The 20,399-nt window shown below is 42.1% G+C and overlaps 1 protein-coding gene across 2 annotated transcripts in view; it reads left to right on the forward strand.

The window, feature by feature from the left end:
* The first annotated feature begins 3,466 nt into the window (after window positions 1–3,466).
* The window catches only part of KCTD3 (potassium channel tetramerization domain containing 3), a 28,440-nt gene continuing 11,507 nt past the window's right edge, over window positions 3,467–20,399 (forward strand). Inside the window, exons 1-9 of one of the 2 annotated variants that reach the window (XM_055816429.1) lie at window positions 3,467–3,981; window positions 7,651–7,704; window positions 9,163–9,208; window positions 10,073–10,146; window positions 10,600–10,658; window positions 10,844–10,924; window positions 11,611–11,736; window positions 12,994–13,084; window positions 15,760–15,950. In XM_055816429.1, the coding sequence (XP_055672404.1) occupies window positions 3,908–3,981; window positions 7,651–7,704; window positions 9,163–9,208; window positions 10,073–10,146; window positions 10,600–10,658; window positions 10,844–10,924; window positions 11,611–11,736; window positions 12,994–13,084; window positions 15,760–15,950 (796 nt within the window). In that variant the 5' untranslated portion in view covers window positions 3,467–3,907. Of the gene's footprint in view, window positions 3,982–7,650; window positions 7,705–9,162; window positions 9,209–10,072; window positions 10,147–10,599; window positions 10,659–10,843; window positions 10,925–11,610; window positions 11,752–12,993; window positions 13,085–15,759; window positions 15,951–20,399 lie in introns of both variants that reach the window. The other variant, XM_055816428.1, reaches the window with a different exon arrangement.

Raw genomic sequence — 20,399 nt, forward strand, 5'->3', positions numbered from 1 at the left:
CCAGCCACTCTGTAGTATTGCACAGACTGCTGCACTGTACTTAGCGTTGGTGTAAGTGATCAGAAGGGAGCCTGTCCAGGGTGGAGCAAAATATCCCTCACTATGGAGCTGCTGAGGAGGCAGAGAAGGAATTTATTACCTAACTTCCTTTGGCTGCCTGGGAGCCAAATTGTTTCTCAGTTAATAATTTTGCAAAACAGGTACCTGGCAAACATGCCAAAGAGTAGCAATCCCTACCTAAAATTGTATTTTAAGTAGCTTAAGGGCAATCATACCATTGGGAGGTGTCTCTTGAACGCAATTTATAGAGCAAAATTTGCCTTCTTTTGAATGGAATAATTAGCTTCTTGGCCAGAAAACAGGATGTTCCACAAGAAAACTGTACTCATACGCAAGCGGAAAAGAGTGAGTAAGAAACCCTTCCTTGTACTCTTACCTTGGATTATTGCAATTAAACACATCAAATGACAATGTGCCCCACTGCATAACCAATAATCTGTTGCATGTGCCTCCTTATTTCCTAAACCATACAATCATCACTCAGAAGCATGTATATTTAATTCTGATGACTAATTTTTTGCATAGTGCCACAGGTAACACTTTTCTGACAGGTTTTTTTTTAATTGAATTAATAAAAACATCATACAAACTAGCAACACAAAGTTGCTTTCTATATTAATATTGTATAACACTGATGCGATGTGTGGTTTGAAATGAGCTTGGGATTTATTTTTTTTTATTATTGCAAATGGTGTACTTTAATTGTGACATCAAGAGAAATAGCCTTGAGAATATGCCTTAAATGGTTAGACTCAACAGGAATTACATTTTGGAAGTTTACTTCAAAAACAATAGAGGCATCTAGTGGAAGTGTTTGAGGACTGCAGCTGTTACAGAACGGATCAATGCACAGCTGATTGTCTCACATCTTCCTGGAGTGATTTTCATGAATCAAATAAAAATGCCAATGTGTTTACGTTTTATTTAAGAGGCAGCAAATCTTAAATTTAATGTTATTTAGGCATTGTGAGGCTGTCCTGGTTTCAGCTGGGATAGAGTTAATTCTCTTCTTAATAGATGGTACAATTATGAATTTTGGATTTAATATGAGAATGATGTTGATAACACACCGATGTTTTAGTTGTTACTAAGTAGTGCTTACACTCAATCAAGGACTTTTCAGTTTCCCATGCTCTGCCAGTGAGCAAGTGGACAAGAAGCAGGGAGGGAGCAGAGCCAGGACAGCTGACCAGAGCTAGCCAAAGGGATACTCCATACCATAGAATGTCATGTTCAGTATACAAACCGGGGGGAGCTGGCCGGGGGCTGCTGATTGCTGCTCAGGGACTGTCTGGGCATCTGTCAGTGGACGGTGAGCAACTGCATTGTGCATCACTTGAGGGTTTTTTCCCTTGGGTTTTATTCCTCTCTCTTTCTCTCTCCTTTTCATTACAATTGTTGTTATTATTGAATTTTACTTTGTTTCAGTTACTAAACTGTTTTTATCTCAACCCACAACTTTCACCTTTTTCTCATTCTCCTCCCCATCCCATCGGGGTGGGGGAGTTGGTGAGTGGCTCCATAGTACTTAGCTGCCAGCTGGGGTTACACCACAACAGTGGCAAACGTGATTTAGAAGCCTAAGATATTTTTCAAGAGATATAAGCAAGCTGGGCCACAGAAGCATTTGTATACACAATGGTTACAGTGCCATTTCTTTAACACATGTGGCCAGTCACTCCGCAATTTATAGTCCTTGACTACCTAAGCTATTAGACGCCTTATGAAACATGATTGAATTAGGCATGCAGAAAGTGATCTTTCAGTCAACTGCCTGAATGAGCAGCCACTCGACCCATAGGAAACACTGAGGACAGGTGCAGGTCTTCTGCACAGATTCTTTCCACAGTGGTATGGTTTCCAAGCATGATCCACAGCCTCAAGCCCTCTCTGTCTTAAATTTTTCTTTTAAAAGCTGATGGGTCAAAGTAGGGAGTGGCGGTCTTCCTTCCAAATACAAGAAAAGAAATAGGCTGTCCCACTCTTATCCAATACTTTAATAGTTAGAAGATTGCCCCAGGACATGGGAGAGGAAGTTCAATTTCCTTCTCTCCCTGACAGTACACCTGAACGTTTTTTATTTCCTATTGTTTACTCCAGGGAAGCAGAAGACAACTCAGAAGAAATCTTAAAGTGCGGCTCTTCTTGAGTCCAAAAAGAAACTCAAACTACAGCCAGACTACAAAGTGTACAGAAAGGCCTGAAGGTCTAGGGCTTGGTGACACATTCAGCTGCTTTTAAATTTTCTTTACACCTTAGGCTGTAGGGAGAAGATACTGTAGAAGCGTCTGCACCAACATACAGGACACATTATAGAAGTATTCATGAGCTCCCTGCCGAAGCTTAATAACTGTGCTGGTTAGCCAATTAGCCCAAGAAGCCCCAAATGGCTGCATGGTTCTCTGTGGTAGCAAGAGGGCCTTGTGATAGTGAATTAATTTCTCCCAAGTATTTCCCTGCCTGGCAAAGGTATCTTCATAGCTCTGGTCAGTTTGGCTCTGTGATACGACTAGAGGTATAAAACTTGAATTTCCAAGGTAAGTGAGCGAGGGAGTGGCCAGGTAACTTCAAGCAGTTTGTTCCTAGGCTAGTCCCAGAACTCTCCCAGCATTTTCAAAATACAATTTTTGAGCATGCTTCAGCTCTATCCGTGTGTCCTTGCAGAAAAACATTAGGTTTAAACAGGGCGTGGATCTGCTGGGTGGGTTTTCAGTCTCTAGGAAAATTTCACTTAAAAATAGTGGGCTCATATTTGCTCATTCCTCTCCTTGTTTGAGGGGAGAAATTAATCATCAAGCCTACCCTCACAACTTTAAACCACGATTTTATGACTTCCTTTGCTAGCCACAGTGTCACGTATTTCGGCAGTTTTCTCTCACTTGCTGTGACAGATTTCTTCCTCAAACCGCACTGCGGCCTCACATCTGTAGCATCTACTATTTTTTCTCTTTAATCTGTGGAGAATTTGATTAACGACAGTGGGCTGCAGCCCACGCTTTGAACCCCACTGTGCGGCCGCCGCCTTCCCGCCGCATTTCCAGGGAATGTTCCGGGTCGGTGCCGGCCGCCAGCGCCCACCGGCGGCGCGCAGTGCCCGGCCCGGCCCGCCCGCGGGCGGCAGGCCCAGCCCCGGGGCCGCGCTGGCTGCGGCCCCGTAGTCCGCGGGGGTCGCTGGCACCGGGGGGCGTCATCGGCAGCTGCCGCCCGCGCCCAACAGCGCAGCGGGCACGACCTCCGCCCTCGGGCTCCTTCTGCTCCAGGTGCGGCGCCGCAGCCGGGGCCGCGCAGCACAGCCCGGGCCGGGCCCGCCCCGCCTCACCCCTGGCGGCCGCCCCGCCCCGCTCACCTGCCCAGCCCGGCCCCGCCGCGCCGCCGGCCCGCCCCGCCGCGCCACCCGGCCGCACACGGCCCCTTCCGGGCGCGCCCCTTCCCCCGGGGGGTGTTGACCAACTCCCGCCGCCGCCGCTGCTGCCGCCGCCGGGGGGTCCCCGCCTCCTCGCAGCCGGCCTCGTTCCGCGAAGGGTCCGGGGTGTTTTGGCCCGCGCCGGCCGCCCTCCCGCAGGTGCTGTCGCGTTGCCATGGCATTTTCCGCTCGGAGCGGGGAGGCGGCGCGGCCTGGCCGGGCCTGAGCGGCGGGGCGCCGGCGGGGCCGCGGTCTGGCCGGGCGCTGACCCTGCCCGGGCCGTCGGCAGCCGCAGAGGGCTTCGCGGGCCCGCTGGCTGATCCCCCGCCTCCTCCCTCCCCGCCGCCGCCTCCGCCTTGCCCCGCCGCTGCTGCTCTCGACCCCGAGGTTCCGGCGGCGGCGGGAGGCGGCGGCGGGCGCCGGCTGGAGCAGGCGGCGGGGAAGATGGCGGGGAACGGCGGAGGCTTCGCTGGCGCCGGGAGCGGGGAGATCATCCAGCTCAACGTGGGCGGCACCAGGTGAGCGAGGCTGCGGAGGCCGCCGAGCGGAGGGGCCAGGCCCCGGGTCCAGCCGGCGGGGCCGCTGCGGTCCCGCGGGGCGGCGGGAGGTGGCCGGCGCGGACCGCAGGGCAGCGAAGCGGAGGGGACCGCTGAAGCGGGGAGGTCCCTGCCGGGGCCGTGCCCGAAGGGAGGCGCTGCCCGGCCGTGCCCGGGGCTGGGCCGGCCCGGCCCGTCAGCCGCTCCGTGCGGGCGGGCGGCGGTGGGACGCGGCCGTGGTGCTGCAGGCCCGGCGCTGCCTCCGGGAGGGCCCGGTCGGGGTCCCTGGCGCGCTGCAGGGGAGGGGGCCGGCGGGCACCTGGCGGCAGAACGGAGGGTGGGTGGCGGGCCCGCGGGGTGCCCCCCTGCAGCTGCAGCCTCGGGGGTATCTACGTATGTGCTTGCGAGCTCTGGGGGTGTACTGCTGCTTCAGGAGAGACCCCTGGGCTGCCAGTGACCGGTCTGTCTGGCAGCCTCAGAGACGGAGGTAGTGAAGAGGTTGGTGTGCTGCTGCTGCTGTCAGCCAGAATAAAGAGCTGTATTGTGTTCAGATGTACGCTGGAGGCATGGAAGATGGCATGCGTAGACATTTTGGCAGGCTGAGGGAGAGAACTGGGGCAGCTGTGGTCAGGATCTGTGTAATAAATAGTGCAAATGTTCCTGTTGACATGCTCAGGCGTGAAATCGTTTGGATTGCCATAGCTAGTGGAAACTGGTGTGTCTTCCCGAGCCTGTGTGCGACGTGAAACCAGCTATAAGTAGTAGGAACTACTGCTACTATTTTAGGAATTTTCTTGCATTACCCTGAAGATGAACTTGTTCTTATAACTAAATTGTATGCTGCAGCCTTTTTTAAAGGAGGGTGCCATAAAAATCGATGCAGAATTTCTGTTTTATGAGAAGACATTAAGAACCTGGCTCAGCCCAGAGAAAAACAGCTTGTAACTTGCCTATGCAAAACTTCAACTATAATGGTGCTTTCAGGATAATTTTGACGTTGGCTTGGACCAAATTTTGTGTTATACTGAATAAGGTTCTTCAGTGAACTCTGCCTCTGAAATTAAGGCCAGTTCATCTTCTAGGTTTTTGTTACAAGTGGAATTGCAAAGATGCTTCAGTCTCATAATTTTAAATAGGTCTTATTACACGCATCTGCAGAGAACAGCATGAATCAGGGCATATACAGGGCATAAACTGGGGAAGAAATGCACATCCGCAGAGGGCTTCCCTACACAAAAAAGTATGAAGAATAAGGTAAACTTAACATTTGTATATATTTCATTTCTGGTCGAAGGTCTAGATTCTGGTCAATGGATATAATTTGGATGTGAGGAGTAAGAAATGCGTGCATGGACATTCCCCTTTTAATAGAGAGACAATGTACACTAGTACCTCAGTGTAAGAGGTTTTGGTCTTTTGCAAGTTCAGCTTCTCATGTAGTGCTTATATTCTGTGAAAAAAATTATCTGAGGCAGGTTTTTCAGCTTGCAAAGGGCAGGTTACTCAAAGCTGCTGGTGGAGTGAGTTATCTGGACAGCAAATGAGGGAGTGTGGGATACTATACACATTTTCTTCTCTTTAGTTCCTGTTACCCTTACTAGAAACCTGAAACAGGTTTGTTTGTAGGGTTGTATGAGAAGAGGAAATTGGCATTCTCCTCTGTCTCTGACAGCAGTTATACTTTGAGCAACTAGTACAAAGTCCCCAGCTTTCCATGTTCAGACACGAGGATACCACTGCTCCCTGGGACTGCCAGAGCTTGTCTGTTGGGCATGGTTGCTCCAACAGTTCCAGGTCTCAGCTTCTGTGGATTCCTTTGCTGGGAGCACAAGCCTCTTGCAAGTTAACATTCACAGAAATTACTGTAACAAATGTAGTGAATTCTCTTGACGCTTTATCTCCCTCTGGTTATAAGATAACGCTGCAAGTGCAATAGACTACGAAAATGGTTGTTTTGTAACTGACACTTAGCGTGTATGTTTCCATTTGCCTGTTATTTTCTGTAAAATAAGGGTAGGCTGCCACCTGCTTGAGGGTATTTGAGGCGATTGCACTGGGTTTGCCTAATTTTCCTGATACAACGTATTTCTGACCACTGCATGGAGCTGCAGATGCACACGTAAATTTTGCTAGCTAAGCTTCTTTCTGTATCCTGAAAAGGAGGACTCTGTCCCATTGTTTACACAGACTAATGTATAGGTATTAAAAGTTTTAAAGTATGCATTAATATGGGGTATTGCTTACTAAACTGGTACCACAGTGCTAAGTCACAGACAGAAAATGCTTGTGCTATCTAAACCCACTGATAATGTTGCAAGGACACAAACATGGAATTGGTTGGTGGGTCTTTTCATGTCCTTGTTGTGTGGTGGCTTCTTCTGGAACATCTTCTGAACCATCCCTTACTCTTAAAAGTACATAGGGGTAGTGATCTGTATTACTGATGATAAAAGCTGTGTAAAACTGCAAACATACTTAGAAGTCATTTTACATTTAAATATCAAACGACTTTGATTCTCTAATTTTTTGTGCATGTTTCTGCTTAGAACACTTACACTGTAGATTTTCTGCTAAGAACAAATTTATCATTGTTTGCTTGCAGCGAGCAGCTACGCAATCCACATCTTATGCACAGTGGTAGTTCCATATAGCCTTTGTGTTTCTGCCTCTTAAGGGGTATAAAGTAATACTTTTTGTTTACATCTTTCTCTCTAAAACTGGAAAATACAAGCAGTGAAAACTGGATAAACGATGGTTAAGTGCTTTTATTCAGACAATATTTTGTAATGTATTCCTCTACTATGTAGAAAGTTACCATGGAATTTTACTTCTGCCTTTCCTTTTTTGATTCCCATTAATGAAGAGGTCAGCAAAGGTTTCTTATTCATGGTACTAGTTAGAGGATATGTACAGTCAGAGAGCTGAGGCAGAGCACGACCTCCTTGTCCAAGCTGCCAATCCAGTTCTCTTTCTTCATGTTAAATCAAAATCAGAAGAAGGATAAAAGAGTTCTTAGTTATTTATTATGTAAAATACCATCTGGCATCAGAAATAATACTATAATTTGTATTATTTCATAATATGATCTGGAGTTAATACTTTTTCTTTTAACTGCTACTGCTATTGGATGCCCCTAAGAGGACCCAAATAGCAAAATGGCAAATACTTAAATTTATTGTAGAATATTAACTTGAAGCTCATTGTAGTCTTTTGCAGCGTACAGTGTAGCACCCTTTTAGTCCTAAGTAAGAGTAACATGCAGTTAATGACAAAAGTAGCACATTGTCGATTAACTTGTATTTTAGTGGCTGTTTTTTGTGTGCCTGTGATTTTTCTGGTTTGTTTTTGTGTGTTTTGTCAAGCATTAATGTTGACAAAGTATGAGAACCAGAAAATGTGGGATGTTTGGGATGGTGTGTTATAAACATTTAAAGAATGGCACTTTAGGGTCTCTGGGCAGTCCTGCTTTATGCTTAAGGACAATCTGTGCAAATAATGTGCAACCTCTTTGACTTTGTACAGATGCGCAGATCTTAAACTCCCCAAACCTGTTTGATATCAGCTTTATGGGAGAAGTCAAAGAATCTGGATAAAGCAGACTTCCTTCCAATTTTACAGCTGATTCTAAATTTGTTAACTTTGGTTTCTTAGGTTCAGCACTTCAAGACAAACACTGATGTGGATCCCAGACTCCTTTTTTTCAAGGTATTTGTAATATATCATCACATGAAACAAAGACAAATTAACAGTCATTAAAAAAATATATATATATATTCTTAGTTGTTAATTTCTGCCATAAATAATGTCTTTATTCCTTAATGCTTTCCCCCCTATTTCAAGTAATGAGACAGATTCATTTGAAATGAGCTGTTACCCAAAAGGCATCTTCTGTCTTGAATGATGCTATGGCAGCTTATATGTGCTGAACAGTTGTCACTTCTCAGATGTTGTGGAAATAAGGCTCCAAATCTACAGGAAAGGGAGATGCCACTAAGTCTGTTACTATATTACCACTTGTGATCTTATTGACCATACACAGCAGCACTGCCTTTTATGGTTTTTGAGTTATTGCTGTACCCTGAATTAACTCAAAAGTTTTGAGAGTTTTAACTTGTGGTACAGGAGCTGTTGAATTATTGAACACCCTTCTGCTAACTTTTATGTCTCTACCATTACTACTTCTATAGGTTGTGCTGCCTACTGTTTGTGCCCTAGTAATTTTGTGCTGTAGTTGCTGTACCTCTATCATCCCAGTTAATCCTAAACACTTAAAAGAAGACCTAAAGGCTGGCAATTTTGCTTCATTACATTTAGGTTTTGTACTCTAGATTTCTTTCCCAATAAAAGCCTGGCAGCCGACGTAGACAGGCAGCGTTATCTGCTCCTGGTTTGCTGAAATGTTTAGATGAATGGAGTGCCAGGGAAATGTCCCCTTCTTTGAGGCAGGGAAGGAAAGGCACAAAGAGGAAGTCTAATGCTATTCCCCAGTCTTCATACTAAATAGACTATCTAAGGAGGTTCTTCTGAAAGTCATCCAGTACTGGAAAATTTCAGAGATAATTGTCATCCAGACTAAGATGTAATCTTGTAATAAAACTGTTGATGTTAGTGTGTTTCTTATCTGTAAAAAAAAAAAAAAAAAAAAAAAAGTTTTGGCATTGCATTTTCCATGGATCTGGAACAAAAGTACTTTGATCTGATGGGAGAGAAACTTTGAAGTGGAATTGTGTAAAAAGTCATCCACCCCATTCTTGCCCCGGAAGTCCTTGCAGAATGGATTGTTTACTCTTCCTTTTAACTTAAGCAGCTTTTACTGATTTACTAGATTGTAACAAACTACGCAGCCCTCTGGGTGCCTGGGAAAACTTTTCCATCCTTTCAGGCTAAGGCCTTGTGTCTGTTTGAGAATCTGAGGGTCCTTATGATGCAGCTCTTAGCTTTTCCTTAGGTGTGCACGCACTGCCTCTTTGTTCAGGAGAGATCCTTCACCCTGCACCTCCGGAGCATTCTGCCTTACCAAGGCGGGTTTCTTTGCTCAGCTGCTCTGTTTTATGAAAATGCAACTGACTACACAAAAAGAGCAAACTGATTGAGAGTGTTGATGTCTTGTATTTGTGTAGTACATTTCTGAGGGACACTTAATGACGATTTCCTGTGTTGCAGTTTGCTGAGTGGAAGAATTTCAACACTGAAGGACGAAACTGGTGCTGTAAGTAATAAACCTACTGATAACTCATTAGTTTAATGTTATGCTTTCAGTTAGGTTTATTCAGTGTGGATGCTAGTGGGAGTTACGCTGCCTGAGTCAGTGTAAACTTCCATGAAAATTGGTGACATCTGTGGGTTTCTTGATTCTCATCTTCATTCCAAGATAGATTAAACTGGAATAATGTGCATATTTTTGTGCTCATTCTGCATTGTACAGACAATGCGGAGGCAGCAACTGTACTTTTTTTTTTTTTTAAGAACAGAAAAACTGCTAATTGCTGTATTGCGGAGAGAGGTGTAATTTTCGTTAGATAGCTATTGCATATGTAGGTGAGTAAATCCGGACATGGAAACTTGGCAAATACAGATAGCAAAATGGATGTTTCAGTCTGTGTTTATGATATTCTTAAATGGGAAACTATAGTTATAGCAATGTGGTTGAGTGATAGTAAAGCACACAAGTACTTTGCTAAAAGTGTAGAAGTAGTTGTAATGGTAATTGACTTGATTTTAGACTTTTTTTTTTTTTTTAACTTACCTTGATATCTTATTACATTTACCGCATCCTGAATACATGATAGAAATTGAGGGCACCCATTGACCTTTGTGGAGACTAGAACTTAGGTGGCACTTAATAAACGTGTTCTTTATTTGCAGCGGTTTTTTTATATAAGTCTTTTAAGAATGTTGAATTAGTGGATGGTAGAAGAATAACGAGAGCAAAGCAGAGGTCAAAAAACTTTGGGTTGTGTTCATCTGCCGACTGCCTCATCTTCAAGTCCTCTTTCCTGTGCACAGCATAAAAAAGCATTTTAGTTGACGGTTGTTCCATATAATGCTGAAGTACAGCAATTTTTCTTTGCAGATATTTATTGATCGAGATCCAGCGGCATTTGCACCCATTTTAAATTTTCTTCGCACAAAGGAATTGGACTTACGGTAAGAAGTTCTAAGTATTTCAAGTGAAAATTAATTTGATCAGATGCATTAGAACACTATCAAATGATGATTTTTTAGTTTACTCTTCTAGTTGGGTGCCTAGTATATGACTCTGCTCCCTGGTAGATCTGGGGCCATGTCTAGAGTCTATGTACGGCATGGTAGAGGCAGAAATGGTAGCATTGTGTTTTGTTAGTGGATTCTTGTAATTTTAACCACTTCTGGCAATGTATTTCTTTATTGTTTCTGGATCCTTATTTTAATGAATGGTAATTAATATTAAGATCACTTAGAAATCTCAAACATCAGCATGTTGAATGCATTTGGTGGTAATTCTGTAAACCAGTTAGTACCTTGTTCATGTTGTGCAGTGTCTAGTTATATGCAAGTATGAATATTCAGGGTGTTGACTCACTTTGTCCTTGTTTTCTGTTGTGTTTTCTCTTTCTCTAGGGGAGTCAGTATTAATGTTCTCAGGCATGAAGCTGAATTCTATGGAATCACCCCTTTAGGTAACTCCTGCTTTTTAAATATGAAGTCATCTCATGTTTATTACTGTAGTAATGACCCACTTATAAATAATTCCTGGACAGTTGTGACCCTGAAGATTTTCAAAACTGTTACAGCAGGTTATTTGAAATAACGTAATGTTTCCGGGGAAGTGAAAGCTGTGGTCATATCTTGTTTTCCTCCTTAGTAAGAAGATTGCTACTATGTGAAGAACTGGAACGCTCATCTTGTGGGAGCGTCCTTTTTCATGGCTACCTGCCTCCTCCAGGTATTTTTGTATTCATGGTATAATGTTGCTTGTGGTCACTTATTGCTTTAGTCTGTGGGGGCTATTGGTGGTTAAACTGTCCAGAGAAGGCTTTCTTATGGAAAGATTGAGATGAACAGTTGAATCAAACATGGTTCTGATTCAAAAGCAAGGCTTTTATCCGTATGCTGTATGAAACGGCATGTTTAGAGTACTGGGCAGGGAGGGAGTTGTGGCACATTATTACTAAGCAGGCTGTGTTTGGTAGTAGACTCGAGTAGGGGTTCTTCAACTATGTTTCGGTTAAATGTTACCAGCATGGAGTGCTTTCTTCTTTTGGACGGTACAGTTACGTGTCGTGTGTCTAGATGACAGATCGCCACAAATGACCTTATCTTAACGATATGAGTACTTAGATTTTTCTTCTCTCTAGAGATGGATGCAGTTCATGTGTTAACCTGAAGTCTAGGGGATACCTAGCCAATCGTTGACAAGATTTTTGAAGATAGCTCCTTAAATTGTGAATGTCAACACAGAGAGCAAAAGCATTTTCTGTTTCAGTGTTACGATATTGCCGAATTCTTATAGCAGTTGAATTAGACTTTAGGTCAAAATGCAGAAGTATTAATCCTGTGTTTTGGAAGTGAATATCTGTTATATCACTAAAGTTTATGGAGCGGAACAAAACATCTCTTTTTCTTTTATAGGCATTCCCAATCGTAAAATAAATAACACTGCTGGGCCGCTGACTGATGTTAGAACTGGTCAAAACTGCTCTGAGAGTGAGATTCATGGAGGTGGTGTCCAGCCTACACTTGCTGGTACTGGGGAAGGTACAGTCAGACTGGGTGAGGAATGTCAGTTTTAAAACCAAAATAAATTGAAAAGCTGATTGTCACTGGGAAATAAAACCTGAGTGACTATTTCTGGTTTCAGTCTGTTATTCTATGTTTGCCTTATCTTAAAATGGCTGAATACTTAATTAACCACTACTTCCTGTACGGTATTTAAGGCTCACTGCTGCACAATCAAGACATGAGGCTGAGAAGCAAATCAAAGTTCTTCATGCAGTCTTAGTATGGCCCCTTAGACAAATGCCTTGCACTGCTAAAGATGTGATAAAAAAACCAGACAGACTAGTGTCTGGTCTTTGTTCAGGACCTCCTTCCTGCTCTTGCGCCTTTTTCTTGCTCCTGGTGTGTTTCTTGCCCTGCAAGAGTCAGGTTTTTAGAGTAAAGATAGTCTTCAGTTGTTTGACTATGTACTTTCCATATAAAATTCTAAAAAATTTGTAAATAAGATGGGCTTGAATTTGGTAATTTTCCAGCTTTTGACTTTGCAAGCAAAATGATGCTGTTAGAAGTGTCATATTTCTGCTATAACTGTGTAAATTGTAGCAGTGTTAGGAAAATCTGGAGTATGTTAAAAGGTGAATCTGTATCCAGGTAACATAAAAATAAGCCTTGGATATGAATTGCTGATTCTTCTTTGTGTTATGGCAGTCTTGGGGAAAATGAGGCCGAAGATGATGTAATCCTTAGGTGTTAGTTCTTTAGCATATCAATGCTGAGAGGTAACTCAGGGAAGTACCATAACCACTGATTCCAGTGCCATCCCACACTTCTGCCAAACCTAATCTAGTTATAGACCAGAAATGGGCATGCTCTTCTCACTAGATAAGAAACAGAGGAGCTATAGGTATTCTGACATACCGGAAATTTCAGTTTTACAGTCTGGAACAATATAGGGTTGCACCAACTACTTGGAAAGAGCTTTTACGAAAGAGAGCATTGCTTCTTATTTGATAACAATCCTCAAATTTTTACCAATTTGCTTGCCTCTTTCTCTTTATGAACGATTTGCATTGTATTGACTGAGAAATGTCTTGCTTACATGTAAGAACTGTAATAGTTGTAAGGACTGTGAGGAGTAATATTGCTAACTAGAATCCGGCTGAAAATGTTTCTTGAGAAACTGCATTGTCAAAGTGTCTGTTGCATATCTTAGCAGACAGCTCTATCCTGTTACAGATGTCTCTGCTTGTCTTCTAATACCTGTCACTTGACTGACTTCAGCTTTGGTTTTTTTAGGATTTCCTGTGGACCCACGGAAAGTCCTAATAGTAGCTGGCCACCACAATTGGATAGTAGCTGCCTATGCCCATTTTGCTGTTTGCTACAGGTATGAATACAGTTGCTTGTCAGGTAACAGGAATTTTTAAAAAAAACCTGTAATTTGCTGTGAGCAAAGCAAAGTTTGCTTTACTCTATAATGACACTACATAAGATGTATTCAGTCTGCTCCTATAAATGTAAGTTGCTGCTTCTGTATGTGCAAATAAACTGCTTGATAGGAACTCAAATTTTGCTGCTCTGCTGTCAATTCTTGATGCTGTTGCAAAAGTGATGGATTTTAATTTAACTGCTTCAAAAGCCTGTTCTAAAGCAGGCTTTTAAATGAAAGAATAATTTTAAAATTTCATCCTACTGTATGGATTTGAAGACAGTCTGTGAAGTTAGGCTATCGAAGAACTTGAAACAGATAATAGATTTTTGTTACATAAGTGATGTACCTTGTCTTAAACTTCAGGTTTTTTACCTTAGCAGAACTGTTAAGTACTTGTTCCTTCACCTGGATGGCTGAAAATTATCTTTAAATGTCTTCTATATTGGCTATTTTTTTTAAGATCAGGTGAAGATAACTAACACCTTCATATTACAGAAGCTGCTTTTAGTTCACATCTGGTAGTCTGGATTTCATTGGTGGCTGTCTTTCCATTGAAAAGTAATGTTTTAACAAGAGCTGTTGCCAAAAACAATCTTAGTGCTGCTGTCATAGTGTGGTTCCGAAACAGAAGGGAGAATAAAGAGTGCAATGTGGATGGCTTCTTTCTGGTTACTGCCAAGTTGAAGCCATAGTTTGCTACCTTTTTCACTATATAGAATACTAATTTACTTGCTTAAACTTTGTAACTTCAATTACATCTACCTTGTCTCTCGTATTCACCACTATAATTTGTTTTGCTTTAATTTGCACTAAATGTGGCTTTTCTTGCTCTACTTAATGTTCTTGTTTTCAATTATGCTTAATGTGGTCTGACTGGAGAAAGCGGCAATGATTTGCAATTGTCTTTTGCTAATTGTCCCTTCCTTAGGATTTTATCTCTGACTGTTTTCCTTGGGGGCTACCTCACTTTTAAGTGAAAGATTCTGCCTCTTTCCTGCTTGGTAATCTACTTAATGAAACTTGTTACTGCTGAACTTAAGTCATTAGTGATGCTTTTGATGAAGCTTGTCAGGCTTGAATGGTTCCTGAAAGAGGCATGGGTCAACATGGCAATTTAAAATGCTGCTTTTCTTCATGGTGACTCAAGGTAGCAGTCTCGTCTTGTTTTGAATATTTTTTTGGGGGGGGCTGGGGGCACGGGGGGCGGGCGGGGGGTGATTGGGCTTGAAGGAACACTGGGAATACAATGGTGGAATTTTCCCTCCTCCATTCTGCTCTTACACAGTTTTGGGTACAGTGTTTTCTCCTCTGTGCTGTATCTCAGTATCTCTCATTTTTATGGCTTGGCAGCTGCATTTGCCCAGACATTTTTGAATATCTGGTGTTTGAGAAGGCAACATATTCTTAAAGTTACTTCCTTCTACCTACAGTTTTAAATAGAGCTTGCTTATATGGTGCTACTGCAGTGCAGTATAATGACATGATTTATAAAATTCTTGTCACTGCTGTTTAAATGTAAGGGCAGCATCTGAATTTTAGCCAGAATAATTTCTCAGTGTAAGTGGTAATTTGTAGTGGACAGTGAATCCCATGCAGTAAGAAATGAAATGTATTTAGATATTTGGTTTTGTGACTTTCTTTTAGGCTGCTTGTAAGTGATAATATTTAAATACTTAATTATTTTGGTAAAAAACTACAGCAAAGGACATCCTAAAGAGAGGGGTTTTTTTTCTTTTTTTTTCTCCTTTGAGGTGTGACAGAAGTCTTGAAAATTTGATAATAAAGCTTGTGAGAATGTCTTGGTTTCATTCAAAGGCTTATGGCTATTGCGGTCCTGCTCTTAAGTCAGTTCACTACAGCTTGTGCATGCTGTATGGGTAGAGCACAGTGAACTGTGATGCTTCAGCTCCAGGCAGGATGCAATGTTGGAGTGGAAGAATGGCAACAATGGCAAAAGATACTAGATATGTTTTTGCTTTCCATGTTAACATTTATATAATTTGACTGCTGAGATTTAGTGTGCTTTAGCTCAGTCACAAAGCATCTAAATTATTGCTTGAAATTAAATCGGATAAATTGTGCTCTTCTGGCATCATGTAAGTCTTTAAAATTGCACAGGCAAATGCTTCTCTAAAAATAAAGCTTATAGTCAATTCAGTACTACCTGTGTACAGTATACCGTAAATAGAAAATGTGACTAGATAGCACAGCCTTATGCTAGAGCGTGATTGGGTGTCTTACACGATATATAAGATACCTTGCTTCTGGGAATTTAAATAGATATTTCTTCTAAAGTCTTATGCTGAACCTTGTTCTCTAGCACTTGTTTAGCCCAAGTTTTTGGATTGGTCTGGTGACTTCTATATCAGACGTGCTTATATGAGGAAAAAGCCCAGCACAGGCTTTTAGTAGCCACAAAACACTGAAACAATATGCAGTATCAGACTTCAAGGAAAAAAAAAACAACAAACCAACCTGCAGCTCTTGTAAACTATAGTGCTTTACTGGAATATGAAGTTCTCTGGCGTAGCCTGTAAGACTGGGTCATCCATGTTGATTCAGGCTTAGGTAGAGTTGTCTGTTTCTGAATCTGTAACCTCTACTCCCTGTTCCTTCCTTTGTCCTTCCAGAATCAAAGAGTCATCTGGGTGGCAGCAAGTGTTTACAAGTCCCTATCTGGACTGGACGATTGAGCGAGTGGCTCTTAATGCTAAGGTGGTTGGAGGACCTCATGGAGACAAGGATAAGATGGTTGCAGTTGCCTCGGAGAGTAGCATAATCTTATGGAGCATTCAAGATGGTGGTAGCGGCAGTGAAATTGGTAACTATAACTGACTGGTTTCTTTTTGCGTGTGTGTGTTTAATGAGAAGGAAGTCTGTGATCTGATTTTGAGGTATGTATGATCCATGGTGTTCAGTATTTGCTTTCACAAAGTGACAAAACAAGCTATGGTACAGCAACCTATTAGAACATATTTCTTCTCTGTGATGCTAGAAGAATCCTTTCTCAAAATCAAAAAGATGGAGAATACAAAAGTAGTCTGTCTACTGAACAGTTACTAACACTTACTGTTCAGTTTGAGTTTTTGTATCAAGATGCAAATTAAGAGTTAAACTTTTCCTTGGACTTGCATTTGAGTTTAGGCCATAGCACAAAGGAACTAAGTTCCTGAGATGGAAAGCTACAGATGCTGAGAGATTCTGCTCTTTTCTTTCCTGTGTCTTATTAAAGCTGTATTTTTAATGGAGGCGATGAAAAGATTTAATTCTCTGTCACATGTAGTTCATAAATGGAATCTGAAAGATGAAAATTTCTTCTTTATATGACGTGGGTGTCTAGGTAGGAAAAAGACAAGCTGTACTGCCCTAAGCATACAGGAATTGCTGCTTGTACACCTTGGTATTGAAGGACACACAATTAGCGGGGCTTTAGAAACAGCAAGGTGGCTTTTTCAGAAGCAAATATTACTTGGTACTAATCTGATGGCTTGTCTGACTCACTGTTGTTCAAATACAGGGCAAATTTGGGAGGCAATATTAGGTATTAGGAACTTACTCCAGTCTAATCCCTGGTGTTTGAATAACCACTATTAGGCCAGTAAAGTCTGTTTCTTCTGGCAGTGGATACTGCTAACAAAGTATGACAGCAGTCTCCTTATGTGGACACTTTTCTCTGAAGCTTAATGCTGAGATAATTTGTTATTAGATGTATCTCCATAGTTGAAGGCATGAGAATTAATGTGGTCATTAATGAAAGTCAAAATGACCAAATTCAAGTTTTGATCCATATGCCTTTAAAGGAAGAGCTTACTTGAAAGATGCTCAGGCAATTTCCAGCTATGTTAAGGGCTGTTGCTTTTTTTCATGCTTGAATGAGTGGAAACACCAAGTCAGATGTGAAGATGGGGAAGGGCAAAGGTCTTGCATGAGTTAATGCAGCTGTGTACTGTTCTTTTAGTTGTGACTCACAGAACTCTTTTATATAATAATAATCAGCACAACAGAAAAGGAGGTTCCATTGTATTAAAAAAAATAAATACGAATGGTGCGTCAGTTGAATATGAAATATCTGTTAGGGAGTAAATACTGTGAATACTTGAAGCCTATTCTCCTGTTATGCCCCTGGTGAACAAATCTTAAAGGTAGGGAAGATTTAGCATGGCAGCTGCACTCCTGTATGTGGTGGGCTAACCTTGGCTGGATGCTAGGTGCCCAGCAAGCTGCTCTATCACTCCCCTCCTCAGCAGAACAGGGGGAAAGAAAATAAGATGGGGAAAAAAACCACAACAACTTATGGATCAAGATAAAGGCAGTTTAATAAAGCAATTGCAAAGGCCATGCATACAGAAGTAAAGGAAAACAAATATTGTTATTCTTTACTTCCCATCAGCAGGCAATATTTGACCTCTTCCCAGGAAGCAGAGCTTTAGTACGTATAGTGCTTTCTCTGGAAGACAAATGTCATAAATAACTAATTCTCCCCCTTCCTTCTCCTTTCTCTTAGCTTTTATCCCCGAGCAGCCATCACCAGCCCCCAGCCAGCTCCCCCCAGTTTATATACTGAGCATGATGTTCTATGGTATGGAATATCCCTTTGGTCAGTTTGGGTCAGCTGTCCCGGCTATGTCCCTTTGCAAGATCTTGCCCACCCCCAGCCTACTGGTGAGGGGGGAATGTTAGAGAGACAGCTTTGGTGCTGTGTGGGCACTGCTCAGCAGCAGCCAAAACACTGGTGTGTTCTCAACACCTTTCTAGCTGCCCATACAAAGCACAGTGCTGTGGGGCTGCTCTGGGGCTCAGCCAGACCCGACACACTGTAATAGGCATCGTTTTAAGCACTGTGCTGTTCCATTCCTCCTGCATTTTCTGGTTTGACTTAGCTGCTTTTGTGTTGCCTTGGAATTTGCAATGAGATACGTGAAGCAGCATCTAGGATTTTTGGAAATTGAGTGCAAAGAGATGCAAAAACCATAAGTGGACTTTTACTTCAAATAACTCTGAAATGTGCCAATAGCATAAGGTTCTCATAGCTCAGACTACGTCGGAACATGGCAACAAAACTGAAGGAAGCACTTTTGCTAAACAGGCTGTACTATGTTGAAGTGACTTTGTGAAACAAAGGAAATGCCACTTGAGGGTGGGGGGGAGCAGAGAGAAAATGCCTGCAGGGTTGAATCTGTAGTCGGACTAACATTGGCCAAAATGTACTATTCCTCATTTGGATAATAGGTCATGCTGCTTGGCTTAAAAAAACTAGGATAAGCTTGTGTTTAATAGTAACAACTTGAATATAGCAGTCTTGTTTCCTTGTAGTGGCAAATGCTTGCTGTCCTGCTTTGTGTTGCAGTACATTGCTATCATCTTGTGAAAGAAAGTACTTGTTCCAAACAGTCGTCGAAGCCTGGTGACACCATCCTCAGAAAATTGTGTGGGCTGGCATCTTTGTGATAGAGCTCTCCCAGAGCGCTCTCCTTCCTTTCAATATTACTTACATAAGACACTGCTGCCGGATTGCTGCTGTAAGCAGTATTTTACTGAGAGGGACCCTTAAGACAAGAGCCTGTCATTACGTATAGCGTTGTCTCCCCTGTGGCTGGGTCTCAAGATTGTTGAGCCTAAGCAGGACTGACACTTCAAATTCCTCCAGACCATTCCAGCTGTCTTCCTTGATTTCCTTGAACCTCATCCTTCTCTAGAGTAATCAATTCGAGTTGTTTCTGTGGATTTTTTTATTATTGCCTTTTTCATCTGCCCTTTACTGCTGCATCTTATCTGCATGGAATGATTGTACTGTTCCCTGGAAAACAGTTTAGCATCCTAATTAAAACATAAGTATATATTGAGCTTCCTGAGGTTCCTTCTTGGGGTGTAACAAAGGGCTGCTGCTTGGCTGGGAATGGCACTCTGTTAATTTGTATTTGTCCAAAAAAATATTGGGAGATTTTCCAGTTACTGTGTATTCTTGTTTTGAAGACATTGGTCTGCTGCATTTAAAGTATTTTAGTGGGGAGTAATATAAATACGTAGAGTGAGCAGTATGGGATAGAAAACTTGTGAGTGAAGCTCGACACTTGGTTGTGTAATGTATCCCCAGTAGTAATGGCTTTTTACTGACCAGGCAGTAAAGCTTAACCTGGAATTACTTACAAATGCAGTTACTTACAGGGCCAGTTTGCTGTACGGATTCATAGCTGACAGACTTGGAGTTAATCTATGATCTTTAGTTTCATATAACTTTTAAATACATGGTACAATACATAGTATGAAACGTAGTATGCTGTCCAAGTTTGCAGTTCAACTAAACATACTCATGATGGATTATGATGAGGCTAGGAAGCTCTGGAGAGGACAGATCTTCTGGAAAAGCTCAGATGTTAAGGTCTACTGTAACCGTAGCCATCAAAGCCTGTCATGTTCCGCAGTGTTTGGATTTTTATTACGCAAAACATTGCTGCCACATTTGCTTTATTTGGAAAGCCAGCATTTGCTAGTAAGTCTTCCAGATTTTGAATCTTAGGTGATGATTGGTGAAACTGGTTCCCTATATAGCATCAATTTTTAATAGCCTTGACTCACTACTCATGGACTGTAACCAAACAAAGATCTGGAGATGAGGAGAGTAAGAAAGAAAGAAAGAAACAGGCTTTCACAGGCTGCTTATTTTTCCAGGTTCAAGTATTTCTGCTAAAAGAGAAATTTGAATGTATTCAACTAATGTCACATTGTGTTCAGTCTTTTCCCAAGAATAAGGATGAAGCGTTGTAGCCATATTTAATTTTAAAACTGTTTTCAGACTAACTCTGTTTAATTTGGGTAAAAAATAGTGGTGAGATCCTGTAATACTTTAAAAGGCAATTGCAAACTAGTATGGCACAAATTTGTCTGTCTAGCAAACCCCACGAAATTACAACTTACATGACACTTAATAGTCACAGATTAAATAAAAATCCTATTGCAGCAAGCAGGATTTTTTTGGTGGTTTTGTGGGGGTTTTTAATTTATTTTTTTTATGTCTTAGGATGTGCAAAGCCATTTGAGAATTCAATGGCTTTAGAAAAACAAGGAATGTATATTTTACATGGGCTCTTCTTCCTTTTCTTGCCTCCTTTCTCCTTCCCAAGTAATGATTGCATCAGCAGGGATAACATCATGCTGGCATTTTATTTATGGAACCCAGTTTGCTGCTGGAATGGTACCTCACCTCACATGCTGCAAGCTCAGTTTTGGCTGTTCTTTACTTGCTACTGTAATAAATGTGACAGATGATAAT

Source organism: Falco peregrinus, chromosome 11 (assembly GCF_023634155.1).
Source record: "Falco peregrinus isolate bFalPer1 chromosome 11, bFalPer1.pri, whole genome shotgun sequence".
NCBI lineage: Eukaryota > Metazoa > Chordata > Aves > Falconiformes > Falconidae > Falco > Falco peregrinus.